This window comes from Apostichopus japonicus, chromosome 10, assembly GCF_037975245.1.
Source record: "Apostichopus japonicus isolate 1M-3 chromosome 10, ASM3797524v1, whole genome shotgun sequence".
In the NCBI taxonomy this organism is placed as follows: Eukaryota; Metazoa; Echinodermata; class Holothuroidea; order Aspidochirotida; family Stichopodidae; genus Apostichopus; species Apostichopus japonicus.
Window position 1 is genome coordinate 455,534 of NC_092570.1, and position 15,661 is coordinate 471,194.

General features: G+C 39.6%; 1 protein-coding gene across 1 annotated transcript in view; it reads right to left on the reverse strand.

The window, feature by feature from the left end:
* Positions 1-15,661, reverse strand: part of LOC139975334 (lysosome-associated membrane glycoprotein 1-like) — a 33,378-nt gene that overhangs the window by 9,286 nt on the left and 8,431 nt on the right. The window contains exons 2-6 of the mRNA XM_071983196.1: positions 15,241-15,353; positions 12,554-12,770; positions 10,419-10,601; positions 9,210-9,475; positions 2,395-2,581 (exon numbers count right to left, since the gene is read on the reverse strand). Of these exons, the coding sequence (XP_071839297.1) occupies positions 2,395-2,581; positions 9,210-9,475; positions 10,419-10,601; positions 12,554-12,770; positions 15,241-15,353 (966 nt within the window). The remainder of the gene's footprint in view (positions 1-2,394; positions 2,582-9,209; positions 9,476-10,418; positions 10,602-12,553; positions 12,771-15,240; positions 15,354-15,661) is intronic.

Sequence of the window (15,661 nt, forward strand, 5' to 3'; positions counted from 1 at the left end):
TGTTTACATGTCAGGCGTTCACTTAAAGATGAACGATAGTGATTTTTCAGCATCGACGAAAAAATACGATTTTATTCAATAGTATTCTAGTTGGTTTCCATATTACACATGTGAAAATTCAAGTCAATCCGATGTTGGGAAAGGCTCAAAAAAAATTCCTAAACTTGTTGATTTTTTAAACAAAACTTGGGCTTTTCGCGAACAGCGATATGATGATCACGTGATCTACAGTGACATGTGACGTCATTATGATGATAACAAAGTGAGCTCGGCGTAGTGTACTTCAGCAGTGTGCACTTAGTGTGTAAGTTTAGTTGCAACCTACTCTATATTGGACTCGACAAACAACCTAAACCAGAGAGGAGATTTGATACTCTGCGTGAGACATTTAACGGTCTAATTTTAATAAGGTGTTATTGTTCCTGCTTTTTCTTGTCGTTTTAGTGAAGCCGACTGCCCTAATGTAAATTACGGAATAATCGGTCATAGAGCCATCTTGGGCCCAATTGAAATTTGCGTGTGGCAAGGTCACTAAAGTAAAAAAAGTTTGAAAGATTGATGCTTTTATGCCGCATTATTTATATATTACCGATAAATGCAACAGTAAATGTTGGAACTGGAAGACATGTCAGACGTGAACAACCTAACTAGTGACTATGTGAGGAGAGAATCCACGTGCAAATTTCAATTGGGGCATGGACGTCGCTTAGGCAGAGTTTTTTGGGGCAGAGATGTGTTCATACCCTCCAAACCACTTTAAATGTAATACGAATAGGAAATGTGTGTATGCTCGAGCGAAACAAAACATCGTGTAAGTATTACTTCCGGTAGCGCACACTGTCACTTATGTTTGCACAGTGTGAAAGTACCGTTTGCGGACCTACGTGAAGTTGGGCTAGCAAACGATTCCTCCTGAAGCCCAAACCACGAGGCATGCATGTGAATAAACGCAATAGGCATTGCATGTAGTGGGAAAATTGTTAGAGCTAGACAACTACTCGATTGAGTTCAAATGCGGTTGTATTTCAAGCTCAATGAAACCTTTCTGTTGGATTTAATGACGCACGGAACAAGGAACGTTTATGTCTTACAGTGGCCTAGTGCATACAAGCGAATCTACTTTGTTTAGAACTTTGGATTTTCTTTCGGATGTTTTACTAAACTACGTTTCAGACTATCATCTCTATTGTTATTGTGCCAGTTTGACTGGTAAGTGAGCACATTCATACATCACTCTGTATAAAACCCGCCAAAAACGTGATCTTGAGATTTACGTTACTTTGGACCAGCTTGCGAGTTACCTCTTCAGATATTGGGAAATCGTTGCGAAATCGCCGCAAATTTCGTAAAAAAAAAAATTGTTAACACGTGGTGAAGAAATCAAGAAACACCATGATATTCATTATCTATTTATGTCTTGAACATTACGCGGAAAATAACAGTTATGCTGACACGAAATGCACGCACAGCTCCGTACTGAACAGTTCACAACAGAAAAGATCATCACAGTGACGTCTTTCACTGACCTGAGGGCTGTTCAAGGTCGTTGCAGTGTTTGCAAATTCCTAAATTACGGAGACGAAAAAACGATGTTTTAATTCCCTTTTTTATAACTTTCCGGTGAGCTATTTGGAAAATTAAAAAAATTTGTTGCTTGGTAACATATAAACTACATTATATATGAAAATGAGAGATTTTTTTTCTGTCACTATCGTTCCACTTTAAATGTTGACTGCAAATGACCTCTGACCTCCGCAAATTTCAATAGTGTTCTTGTACTCACCAAGCTGGATCTGCATACCAAGTATGAAGTTCAATAAAGCTGTACTTTTGAGTTATTAAAAACTAGTGTCCTTGTAGTGAATACCAAGGAGCCACATACCAAGTGTAAAGTTAATCCACCTTGAAATTTTTGAGTTATAAGCAAGTTTTTATAAGCAAGCTTTGTTTATAAGCAAGTGTCAGATACACAAGCGGACAAGCCATCCTCATCACATAGACTTTTTTCACCTCCGGCAAGGCATAAAAAATGGAGACATCCGTCAGAAACCACCAAATCTGATCATTAGACAACCATGTAATATTTGTGCCAATAAACCCAAACAAAAGAGGTAATCTTATGGTAAAGATCTCATACTCATAACAGGTAGCCATCCTCTACATAAACAGAGTTTACATGGTTTTCAGTTCATGACCAAACTGACTTTTGACCTCCAATCATTCTTGCCCTCCTTGCATATTACAAAAGGTATAAACCACGCATTGTTACACTTCTTGAGACGCAGAGCTTTGAGATTCTGCCTCAACTCACTGGTTCTTTACCAGTTCTGCTAATATTCCCCTTCATCTATCTCTTACATAGTAGGTGGTCAGTAGGAAGTATATGTAACATACCTTGTTTCCCATCAAGTATGTGCAGTTCCATACGTTGCAGGTAGAAGTTGTCACCGTCAAGAGAGAACTCCTGGGTGAAGAAGGTGTTATTACCAAAGTCAACGCTCAAGATGGCACTTTGATTAAGATTACCACACCTACTGCGACTGCCATTAACTGTAGCATTTTCCAACGTGGTGACGTTCCCCTGCAAATACAGAGAAAAGAGAAGTTATATCACAGTAATTATTGTACAGTATGTTAACAAGTTTGTTTCTCCTTCATTCATATCAACCAGTGGTAGTATGATCTTATTTTTTGAAAATATTCTTATTTTTGGTAGGGTTCTTGTACTCAATAAGACGGATCCACATATCAAATATTCATGAAGTTAATCCAACATGAACCTTTCTTAGTTACAGTGTTTTCAAGCAAGTGTCACATACAAACACACATGCACAGTTTCATTTACTAACTTGTCTGGACTTGAGAGTTTGAAGATTGAATTGAGTTCATTAATTTTAACATTATTTGGGATAGAAAACTGCCATGTTTGTCTTAATTGAATCAAGTGCAATCTTATATTGGAGTAATTACAGATTCAGTCCGACAATACTGATGTTCCTCTGTGAAACTTTGATGTGACAAAACATGGATGACTGCAAGGCTGTGTCAATGCAGTATCACACTACAATTAAGTCATTGCTACATGATAGACAGACCATGACTGACCTGTCAATGCAGTATCACGCTACAATTAAGTCATTGTTACATGATAGACAGACCATGACTGACCTGTCAATGCAGTAACACGCTACAATTAAGTCATTGTTACATGATAGAGAGACCATGACTGACCTGTCAATGCAGTAACACACTACAATTAAGTCATTGCTACATGATAGACAGACCATGACTGACCTGTCAATGCAGTAACACACTACAATTAAGTCATTGTTACATGATAAAGAGACCATGACTGACCTGTCAATGCAGTAACACACTACAATTAAGTCATTGCTACATGATAGACAGACCATGACTGACCTGTCAATGCAGTAACACACTACAATTAAGTCATTGCTACATGATAGACAGACCATGACTGACCTGTCAATGCAGTAACACACTACAATTAAGTCATTGTTACATGATAAAGAGACCATGACTGACCTGTCAATGCAGTAACACACTACAATTAAGTCATTGCTACATGATAGACAGACCATGACTGACCTGTCAATGCAGTAACACACTACAATTAAGTCATTGTTACATGATAGACAGACCATGACTGACCTGTCAATGCAGTAACACACTACAATTAAGTCATTGCTACATGATAGACAGACCATGACTGACCTGTCAATGCAGTAACACACTACAATTAAGTCATTGTTACATGATAGACAGACCATGACTGACCTGTCAATGCAGTAACACACTACAATTAAGTCATTGCTACATGATAGACAGACCATGACTGACCTGTCAATGCAGTAACACACTACAATTAAGTCATTGTTACATGATAGACAGACCATGACTGACCTGTCAATGCAGTAACACACTACAATTAAGTCATTGCTACATGATAGACAGACCATGACTGACCTGTCTATGCAGTAACACACTACAATTAAGTCATTGCTACATGATAGACAGACCATGACTGACCTGTCAATGCAGTAACACGCTACAATTAAGTCATTGCTACATGATAGACAGACCGTGACACTACAATTAAGTCATTGTTACATGATAGAGAGACCATGACTGACCTGTCAATGCAGTAACATGCTACAATTAAGTCATTGCTACATGATAGACAGACCATGACTGACCTGTCAATGCAGTAACACACTACAATTAAGTCATTGCTACATGATAGACAGACCATGACTGACCTGTCAATGCAGTATCACACTACAATTAAGTCATTGTTACATGATAGACAGACCATGACTGACCTGTCAATGCAGTAACACACTACAATTAAGTCATTGCTACATGATAGACAGACCATGACTGACCTGTCAATGCAGTAACACGCTACAATTAAGTCATTGCTACACGATAGACAGACCATGACACTACAATTAAGTCATTGTTACATGATAGAGAGACCATGACTGACCTGTCAATGCAGTAACACGCTACAATTAAGTCATTGCTACATGATAGACGGACCATGACCCTACAATTAAGTCATTGTTACATGATAGAGAGACCATGACTGACCTGTCAATGCAGTAACACGCTACAATTAAGTCATTGCTACATGATAGACGGACCATGACCCTACAATTAAGTCATTGTTACATGATAGAGAGACCATGACTGACCTGTCAATGCAGTAACACGCTACAATTAAGTCATTGCTACATGATAGACAGACCATGACTAACCTGTCAATGCAGTAACACACTACAATTAAGTCATTGTTACATGATAGACAGACCATGACTGACCTGTCAATGCAGTAACACGCTACAATTAAGTCATTGCTACATGATAGACAGACCATGACTGACCTGTCAATGCAGTAACACACTACAATTAAGTCATTGTTACATGATAGACAGACCATGACTGACCTGTCAATGCAGTAACACACTACAATTAAAGTCATTGCTACATGATAGACAGACCATGACTGACCTGTCAATGCAGTAACACACTACAATTAAGTCATTGCTACATGATAGACAGACCATGACTGACCTGTGTAAATTAAATAGCAGGAAAGCAGACTTGTTTGGAGTGTCTCAACACTTGCTGTTCCTTCTGAATTTAACATTCAAATGAGCAACTGCATATTTTTGCAAGACTACAAATTTTGCATTTACTTTGTCTTTGATGATGGTTTTTGACCAGACCTTGTCAGGATTAACTTTTCCTTCACTACATAAATATCCCTTTCAAATTACACAGGTTTTCCACTTTGTTGTTTTTGTCACGCACTAGTAGCAAAGTATATCTATATTTTGTGTAGGTATCAGGTTTACAATACCTTCTCTATTGCACATTAACTGCCCTTGTTGCTCCACAGGGAGATGCAGTCTTTAAGCCTCCCATCTACTGACAGGCTCTTAACAGGGTTCATTATCTCTGCCTAGTCTTTCAAGCTCCTTGTGTCATATTCAAGTGTTTTTCTAGGCCACCTTACTCAGGCCTCACTCATCATTGTGTTAGGCTACAAGGTTAGGCTTAGGTTCCCGCATGTGAGTGGATCCTCACAAGCTGGGTCTGCCTAGTTCCTTGGTAACAGTACTTCATCTAGGCACCAGGATCTCTGGGTCTCTGTTTAGGTTTAGGATATTGGAGAGTGTTCTTCTCACTCTCCCCTCCCCGCCCCCGGTTTGCACAAGGCTCCTATTGGTGCATTCAGTACCTCTAGTAACACCTTATGCAGAGGATTCCATTGGGGTTCCTTTTTCAGGTGTTTAGTTCCCTGGAACACCTGGTGGTGCATAAGGAGGCCTTAAGGTTTCGGTCAACTAGGTCTTCCTCGCATCAGGAGTACGGTGCATTGTGTAATAGTATTTCTCATCGGAATGATATTCGCTTTGATGGTGTCTAAAGAGGGAAGTACAACAATCCAGTGTGCCAAGTGTTCCCTGTTCTTTCAGGGAGAACTTGGGATGAGCACAAATTGTGCCCGATGTGCGGATTCCAGACGAGAACCCTGGCAGGAAATCGAATTGTGGCTGGCTTCCAGACCACAGAAGTTACAAAACCAATTAGACCAGTTACCAATGACCCTTGATCCGGCTACAGTTCTGGATGAGTCCGAGGGTCCTGTTCACGACATAGCAGCATCAAGCCTTGTACTGGCCAGTACTGGTTGAGTCAGGGAGAAGGAAAACAGGCCAGCAAGGGCAAAGCTGTTAAAAAACAGGAATGTCCCAGAGTTGTATTCTCCTGGTTTGACTTTATCATCATCATCCCTACCACCACAAAGAGAAAGGGAAGAACCTGAGCCGGCACACATAAGAGACCGATTAAGATCAGTGGCCAGAACTAGAAGCATATCTCTGAGGTCTAGAGGCCCATCAGCATTGCAGGACAAGTCCTCCTCAGAACCCAGACAATGGATACAGAAGAGAGGATCATGTCAAGACACCAGGAAGAGGTCCTGCAGGCTCCGTCTTCAGACTGTGCCTGGCTTTTGTCACAACTTTCTGTCATGTTTCAGGCACTGGTGCAGCAGTAGGCCATGAACAGTTTGGCTCCATCACAGGACTACTCACCGACCCAGGCTACAAAAAAAGCACCAATCTAGAATTAGAGGCCAAAGCCATTTTTAACAGGCAGCTTGCCACCACTTTTTCCTAAGGTCTACCCTGCATGTAGGCGTTTAGTGTTGACTGATTAAACAAAGGTGAAAGTTGGGTTTGCATCTTGCTTAGGATGATGGTTGGGTTTGCATCTTGTTTAGGAGGATGGTTGGGTTTGTGTCTCCTTTAGGATGATGGCTGGGTTTGTGTCTCCTTTAGGATGGTGGTTGGGTTTGTGTCTCCTTTAGGATGGTGGTTGGGTTTGTGTCTCTTTTAGGATGGTGGTTGGGTTTGTGTCTCTTTTAGGATGATGGGTGGGTTTGTGTCTCCTTTAGGATGATGGGTGGGTTTGTGTCTCCTTTAGGATGATGGTTGGTTTGTGTCCCCATTAGGATAATGATTGGGTTTGTGCCCCCCTCAGGATGGTGGTTGGGATTGTGTCTCCTTTAGGATGATGGTTGGTTTGTGTCCCCATTAAGATGATGGTTGGGTTTGTGTCCCCCTCAGGATGGTGGTTGGGTTTGTGTCTCCTTTAGGATGATGGTTGGGTTTGTGTCTCCTTTAGGATGATGGGTGGGTTTGTGTCTCCTTTAGGATGATGGTTGGGTTTGTGTCTCCTTTAGGATGATGGTTGGGTTTGTGTCTCCTTTAGGGTGATGGTTAGGTTTGTGTGTCCTTAAGGATGATGGTAAGGTTTGTGTCTCCTTTAGGATGATGGTTGGGTTTGTGTCTCCTTTAAGATGATGGTTGGTTTGTGTCCCCATTAGGATGATGGTTGGGTTTGTGTCCCCCTCAGGATGGTGGTTGGGTTTGTGTCTCTTTTAGGATGGTGGTTGGGTTTGTGTCCCCATTAGGATGATGACTGGGTTTGTGTCCCCCTCAGGATGGTGGTTGGGTTTGTGTCTCCTTTAGGATGATGGTTGGGTTTGTGTCTCCTTTAGGATGGTGGTTGGGTTTGTGTCTCCTTTAGGATGATGGTTGGGTTTGTGTCTCCTTTAGGATGATGGGTGGGTTTGTGTCTCCTTTAGGATGATGGTTGGGTTTGTGTCTCCTTTAGGATGATGGTTGGGTTTGTATCTCCTTAGGATGATGGTTGGGTTTGTGTTCCTTTAGGATGGTGGTTGGTTTGCATCTTGTTTAGGATGATGGTTAGGTTTGTGTCCCCATTAGGATGATGGTTGGGTTTGTCTTCTTTAGGATGGTGGTTGGGTTTGTGTCTCCTTAAGGATGATGGTTGGGTTTGTGTCTCCTTTAAGATGATGGGTGGGTTTGTGTCTCCTTTAGGATGATGGTTGGTTTGTATACCCATTAGGATGATTGTTGGGTTTGTGTCCCCCTTAGGATGTCTCCTTTAGGATGGTGGTTGGTTTTGTATCTCCTTTAGAATGATGGTTGGGTTTGTGTCACCCATAGATGTGTTTGTCTCCTTTAGGATGATGGTTGGGTTTGTGTCTCCTTAAGGTTAATGGTTGGGTTTGTGTCTCCTTTAGGATGATGGTTGGGTTTGTGTCTCGAGGATGGTGGTTGGTTTGTGTCTCCTTTAGTATAATGGTTGGGTTTGTGTCCCCCTTAGGGTGATGGTTAGGTTTGTGTGTCCTTAAGGATGATGGTAAGGTTTGTGTCTCTTTAAGGATGATGGTTGGGTTTGTGTCTTCTTGAGGATGATGGTGGGTTTGTGTCTCCTTTAGGATGATGACTGGGTTTGTGTCTCCTTAAGAATGGTGGTTGGGTTTGTGTCTCCTTTAGGATGATGGTAAGGTTTGTGTTTCCTTTAGGATGGTGGTTGGTTTGTGTCTCCCTTAGGATGATGGATGTGTTTGTGTCTCCTTTAGGATGGTTGGGTTTGTGTCTCCTTAAGGATAATGGTTGGGTTTGTGTTCCCCTTAGGATGATGGTTCGGTTTGTGTGCCCCTTAGGATGATGGTTAGGTTTGTGTCTCCTTGAGGATAATGGTTGGGTTTGTGTCTCCTTAAGGATGATGGTCGGGTTTGTGTCTCCTCAAAGATAATGGTTGGTTTTGTGTCTCCCTTAGGATGATGGTTGGGTTTGTGTCCCCCTTAGGATGAGGTCGGGTTTGTGTCTCCTTTAGGATGATGGTTGGGTTTGTCTCCCATAGGATGATGGTTGGGTTTGTCTCCTTGAGGATGGTGGTTGGTTTGCATATCCTTGAGGATGATGATTGGGTTGTGTCTCCTTTAGGATGATGGTTGGGTTTGTGTCTCCCATAGGATGATGGTTGGGTTTGTGTCTCCTTTAGGATGATGGTTGGTTTTGTGTCTCCTTTAGGATGATGGTTGGGTTTGTGTCTCCCATAGGATGATGGTTGGGTTTGTGTCTCCTTTAGGATGATGGTTGGGTTTGTGTCTCCCATAGGATGATGAATGTGTTTGTGTTTCCTTAGGGATGGTGGTTGGTTTGCATATCCTTGAGGATGATGGTTGGGTTTGTGTCTCCTTTAGGATAATGGTTGGGTTTGTATCCCCCTTAGGATGCTTTTGTGTCTGCTTAACACTGAGCATTCAGTAATTTGATTACAATAACAGAAGGAATACAAACCTTGGTTTTGCCATTAGTCACAACAAAAGCGGCATTGAGATTTTCCAGGATGCAAACATTTTCACCATTGGAAAAGCTGAAGTGGTTATTGACAGGATCTGGTGTTGGTGGTGGTGGAGTGGCAGTTGTTAGGTGAGTGGGTCCTGTCATGGTGGTACCTTCGAAAGTTGTTAGGTCAGTGGGTACTGCCGTGGTAGTACCTTCTGCAGGTGTGTTGGTACTCACTGCAGGGGTGCTCACGTTGCGGTCATCAGAACAGTGTACAGCTGAAACAGCAAGAACAACGATCACATGACTTTAATCGGTACTATGGTTCAGAAACAAGTATTGGTATATAATCCCCCTCCATATTCTTCATAGAATGTATCCATACCAGTACACAGTCAATGTATGATCCAAGTAAAACATGGTCAAATGAGTGTTTTTCTTTTTGTCATCATCATATTCAGGTTTGCCATTACACAGGAGAAGAAGATAAAATGTTATCATTTCTTATCCACAGCAAAATAAAAAGAAAGGATTTAACTATAGCTTGAACTAAAACAAACATGACCATCTTCCAAAGAAGCTTCTGAAGTTAAGAAACAGATTACCGAAAGGTTAAAAGATATCAGTATTTAATGCAATGAGAGTGAAAACCTGTGCCAGTTTTTGCCCTAAAATCAGCCAACATATCATCGCAACGATCAATTTTTCATAACCAAAACTAAGTAACTCTTTTGCTCCTCATCAAAGTACACGCTCTGTTAACTGTTTGGAAGAAATGGTACAGAAATGAAGACGCTGAAACTTGTTTTTACGCCTTTTCTAGTGGCCGTTATGTACTGAGATGAAAAGTGTTTTGCTCAAATCTTTTCAGTTTAACAAGCTGTAGGATTTCCATGCCAAATCACTGGAAAACAATTCCTCAAATACGTAGTATAAGTAGCATTTTATTTCTAAAAAAACGTTGTCTTCCACATAATCTTCAACCCCTTACCCCTTTCTACTTAGCTCCCCTGGTAATTTATTCCTTTCTGTCGCTCATATTCCTCTTACTGGTAATTTTTTTTTCTGGGGGGGGGGTGGGAATGGATGGGGATATTTTCATCCATTAAAATCATATTCAGTAATCCACACGGGGATATGTGCTGGACAAATTTTCATGGTCTCTGACTAAGCTAAACTTATGATTTGATTGATAATTTTCTTTTCCAAACTAAAATATACCTTCTGAAAACTTCTTGTTCTCTACTTTGAATGGCTGCAGTTGCATATTGGAGAAAGTCAAAGTATGAGCAGGTGATGCTTCTATTCCAGAATCCTCCGTCAGTACCACATCGGAATTACACATATAACTTTTTCCCAAAGTTGTTCCAAATAATGTTGTGTTGCTGAAATTCAGGACAATACCTAGCACAAGAAAAAGGTTAAGCATTAGAAAATTATAAAAGAAGACAAATAATTTACACCAGAAAGCCAGTGGGCTTATTGTGATTCCTTGCAAATTGAGATCATAATCCCAAGCTTTTATCACTGTTGATTAAATTGATCAGCAAGGTTCTTTCACTGACTGTGGACCTACCTAATAAATATGTCAACTTACCATGTTTACAAGCTATTTTTAGCAAAATTAACTCAAGACCTGCCCCCTAATAAATGTGCATAATATCACATTGAACATACATTATCATGAACCCGCTATCTACCAACACAATCAAACAGTTTGATTCAATTCTGGAAATGTTTACATTTGACCCTGTGACCTCATTAACATGAAATCTTTAGATGAGCACCAAAGTCAATAGGGCTCTTCTACTCACTATGGCGAATATATGTACCAAGTATGACTTCAATCCAACTTCTCGTGTTCATATACCATGTTTACAAGCTATTTTAGTGAAAATCAATATGCCTAATATCAACTTGATATATCACCAAGTACCCATTATCTACCAACATAATAATATTAAGTATAAATAAATTCTGACTTTATGTGGCAGAGTTATTAGCATTTGAAGATTTTTACGTTTGACCCTGTGACCTAATTACTATTCATGAGATGAGCACCAAAATCAATAGGGTTCTTCTACTCAGTATGGCCCATGTACCAAGTATGACTTCCATCCAACTTGCCATTGTTGAGTTATCACGTTTACGAGCCAAGGGCATCACATACACACACACACACACATATGTTTGTATTACATTAAGCCCGAGGACCCCATTGTATTTTCCATTGTTCAAATCCACGTACCCTAACCTTAACAATACCCCATACAATAGAATTCTTCCGAGGAAGTGGTGATTTTTTAGAAATCACAACAGAGGACCTGGAATTCTTTGTTCAAGTCCTCGGTCAGAATACAAAACAAACCCATATACACACGCAATCACCATCGCAAAGATTCCTTGAGCCTTCGGGCAAGGAATAAAAAATGGTCAAGCAGTTCTTAAAAACAACTGCAATTTGTGAATAAGAATTCAGACACTGTGTAGACTTTCCAAACAGAATAAAATGCATTATTATTGAAACAGCTAATGTCAATATGTGCATAACTTAGTATAAGGTATATAACAGTGAATAGTGAGCTAGTTCAGTACACAGGGAAGGTTTAGTAGCAAGTCAATATGGCTTGAACCACTGAGAAACACCACGTCCAGCTTAAAATAGTAAAGCTTGTACATACTGTTTACAAGCACTATTCTAGAATCAAGTTAGACATGTACATGAAACAAGGTACACTTAGAGAGTCACCTGCCCAGTTAGGGAGGTTCTGATAGCAGAAAATGTGGTGACACTTACATGGGAAAAGAAAATATTCCACAACATAAGTTGAAAACCCCCTCTCCATAACTTGTCCATAACTCGAGATATGGTTGATTATATGTATTTTGACTTTCTAAACTTTCTATATTCTTGCCTGCGATCACAATAGGTGGTCTTTGATGTCAAAACAGCAAATGTTCTTCCAAAGTTTTTTATTTTATTTTAAAATACTCTTGGCTATTTATCCAATTGATAAATTTGGAATGTGGCTTACCTGTCAACATTTTCAGTTCTTAGAATTCCATCAAAATGCAAATTTTCTTGTAGAAATGTATTTGCCTCTTTTAATCTTTTAGTGAGTTAATTACTCATCATAACATTTTCACCTGAAATTGCTGTAATGACATGACTGACTTTGCTAACATTGCCAGATGCATTGAACAAACTATCACAAAATGGTATGAGGTTGACCTTTTGATCTATAGATGCCACAAGTCACGCACCTTTAACCTCTGATATATCCCTTTAAGGATTTAAGGAAACTGTAGAACATAGAGACTTTGCAAATTGACAAAATATGAGAATCAAAACCTACCATCATCTTGGGCATTAGGAAAGTTTTCATCATCAAACGTCAATTGGATTTCAATGGATGTCATTTCAAATTCATTATCGATGACCTTAAACTTCTGTGTAATATTGTTGACAAACAATTCACCAAAGGTAAACGAGAGTACGGCCACTGCAGCGTCTGCACTGCTCTCCTCTTGCAACACCTTCGCATTCTGTGTTAGCTTGATATTTGCCTTCTCCTTCAAAGTGAAGTGGAAAAGAAAAGGGAAAGGATTCAGATAAATTATGCCCCTGAGCTAAAAGTGTTGAAGGATGAAATAGTAAACAAATAATGAATGGTTATGAGTGCAATAGTGCAAATATTTCATGAGTTGAAAGATGGAATGTTCCATTCAATGAGGCTGCGCCTTGTTGAATGGAACAAATTACATCTTTCAACGAATGAAATATTTGCACTATTGCACGAATGGAAACCATTCATTATTTGTTTTATACAACATATTATATTAAGATGGGTAAAATTCACTCATGCAATAGAATTTTTTTGAACAGACAGGTGTCTCTGCTTTCTTACCATTGAAAAAAGTGCTACCAAAAAAGTATACCCCATGGTTCTATTTCATAGAGTGGATTTTGCACGCAATCAACGAGCAATTGACCAATCAAATGACTAGAATACAATTAGGTGTTGTATAATAAACAATGCTTGAAAACTACCCTGTAAGTCTGTAACATGAAAACAAAGAAGACAGTGTCCAGTTATTCCAGTAAGTGGTTATATTACCCTGATGACCTTTTGCTTGGTGACCCAATTCTCACCTTCATCGCCTTGGCAACCATCCAGTGGGGGACAGGGAGAGGAACTGTACCTTTTACTTTTACATCATTTATGGTACCAAGTTGCGAAATGGTATTTAAATTTTGAAGAAATTTCCATTTCTTCCAAATATGTCAATAATTTCTTCATTTTTTTGGTCACTGACTTACTGTTAGTAGGGCTGTGAGTTTTCGTTTAAAGACCTAAACGTTTAAACGGCCGATTTTTCGTTCGTTTAAACGTTTAAACGTTCGCGAAAATCGCGAGAAAACGCCGAGCATAAAGGCTTGGGGTCCAGGGGACCGCCCTAGGGCCCTGGTGGGACGAAGACCCCGGAAAAGGAAAAGGAATTTTTTGCGTGTCTGGCGAAAAAAATATCGCAGTTGAGGATGCAAAATACTGACAACTTTTTTAGTTTAAATTGTCACGAAGCTGATGAAAATTTTAAATGACAAGTTAGAGTAGCTGTATTATGTTATAAAATGAAAAGAGATTTAATCTGTTTTACAATCTGTAAAAAGTTTAACTTACAGAACCTCCGATATTATGAAACAAAAAACGTTCGGCAAAGCCCCGTTTCTAGAATGCCTAACAATGAATAGCGCGCACTAAACGTACATCAGTTTACAACTGCAGTACGGTTTAACCTAACTTAAATACTACGGTAGGATACTACATATGTGCTCAGAATTTTCCCAGGTACAAACTGCGCGCTCATCCCGTCTAACACCTGCTTGTTAACATTTTTGGCACGTTTCCAAGAAACGTTTCATGGAGTATTCCCCATGATACACAAGGCACAGTTAATACACGCAGCACAAGATATCAAGCTATGGTCATCTTTCAAGGTCAAGTATGGTCAAGTTCGCAAAATACAATTGGTTGTGTTTTTGTAGTTACGTGAGATCCGTAACAGGTGAGTTGGTTAGGCTATTTGCTATACACTTAACTATGGTAGGACATTATTTTTTCCGTATTTTTGGAAATTCTAGAAAATACTTTCCTTTTCCCCCGCTTAACACCAGATGTGGTCTTACGGTTTATTCATAAATGGGTGTACTAGAGCCTTGTATACATGACATTAGTTGCATTTAGCACGATTTGCCAGTTTCGCGTGAATTTTCAAAAGTGTTTTGCTGGATCTTTCCTAAAATTTGAAAGGTGTACCAACTTACTTTTCGTACACAATTGGTAATTTCTCTACTGATTTTCAGAGTTTTTTTTACGATCTCCAATCGATACATTTCCTTTGATCATGTATTTGAACAACTATTACCAAGTCGAGTATTCTACTCGTTATTGTCTGGTCGGAGAGTTCAACGTGATGGACAGGGATTGTAATAATTTCGATCGAACATGCATTGACTGGATTATCTGCGCCGCCGCTGTCGGCTCGATAAAAGTACACTTGTGCCGCGAATCTGGAAGTTTTCACAACAGTGTTCAAGTTTAAGCCATTCATATCGCCGGATACATCGGGGGGAGGGGGGGAGACAAAAGTAGGATTATGTTCGCGGTTTATGATTAGACTGATTGTAAGTTGTGTTGTTATTTCGCGTAGTAGACAAAATAAACACAGGAATGGATACACGATTTTTGCCAATAATTTAATTTTCAGTTCATATCATAGTTTCGTTTAAACGTTCATAAGGTTTTATTAAACGTTTAAACGATGTTTCGTTTTTTTACACGTTTAAACGTGTAAACGGCACAGCACTAACTGTAAGTATAGAGGATTTGTTGTTGGGAGCAAACAAAAGATAGTTTCTAATGTAAAATAAACGACTCTTAAATTCTTCACCTTTTGCTCATCCTTGTAGCTGTGCTATGTCATGAGCATGTAAATTGTTTGCAAATGTAACATATATGACTGTACTTTAAGATCAACTCACGGTTTTATTTGAGATTGTCGTAAAAGGTATCTCCATCTTTAGATCTAGGTTCTCTAGGATGGTGAACTCCCCATTTGTATAGCTGAAAATGGCCTCACTGGCAACATATTTACCTGCAGGAATAGGAAGTAAAGACTGGATTTGTAAAGACTGGATTTGTTAAGACTGGTAAAGACTGGATTTGTTTAATGATATCACAAAGTGGACAAGTTATCATAGAAAAATCTCAGTACTATTGTTTTGGATAGGTAAATGTGACAACACCTACATACTGTACTTCCTTTCTGCAATTGCACTTCATGTTAGTTCTGTGCACCACAGAAACTGATCTACTGTACAGTACACAAAACGTCATGATGCCTTTATGACACTGCTTTGAAAGCATAGTTTGATACATTTGGCCAAACAAACTAGGTTCAGT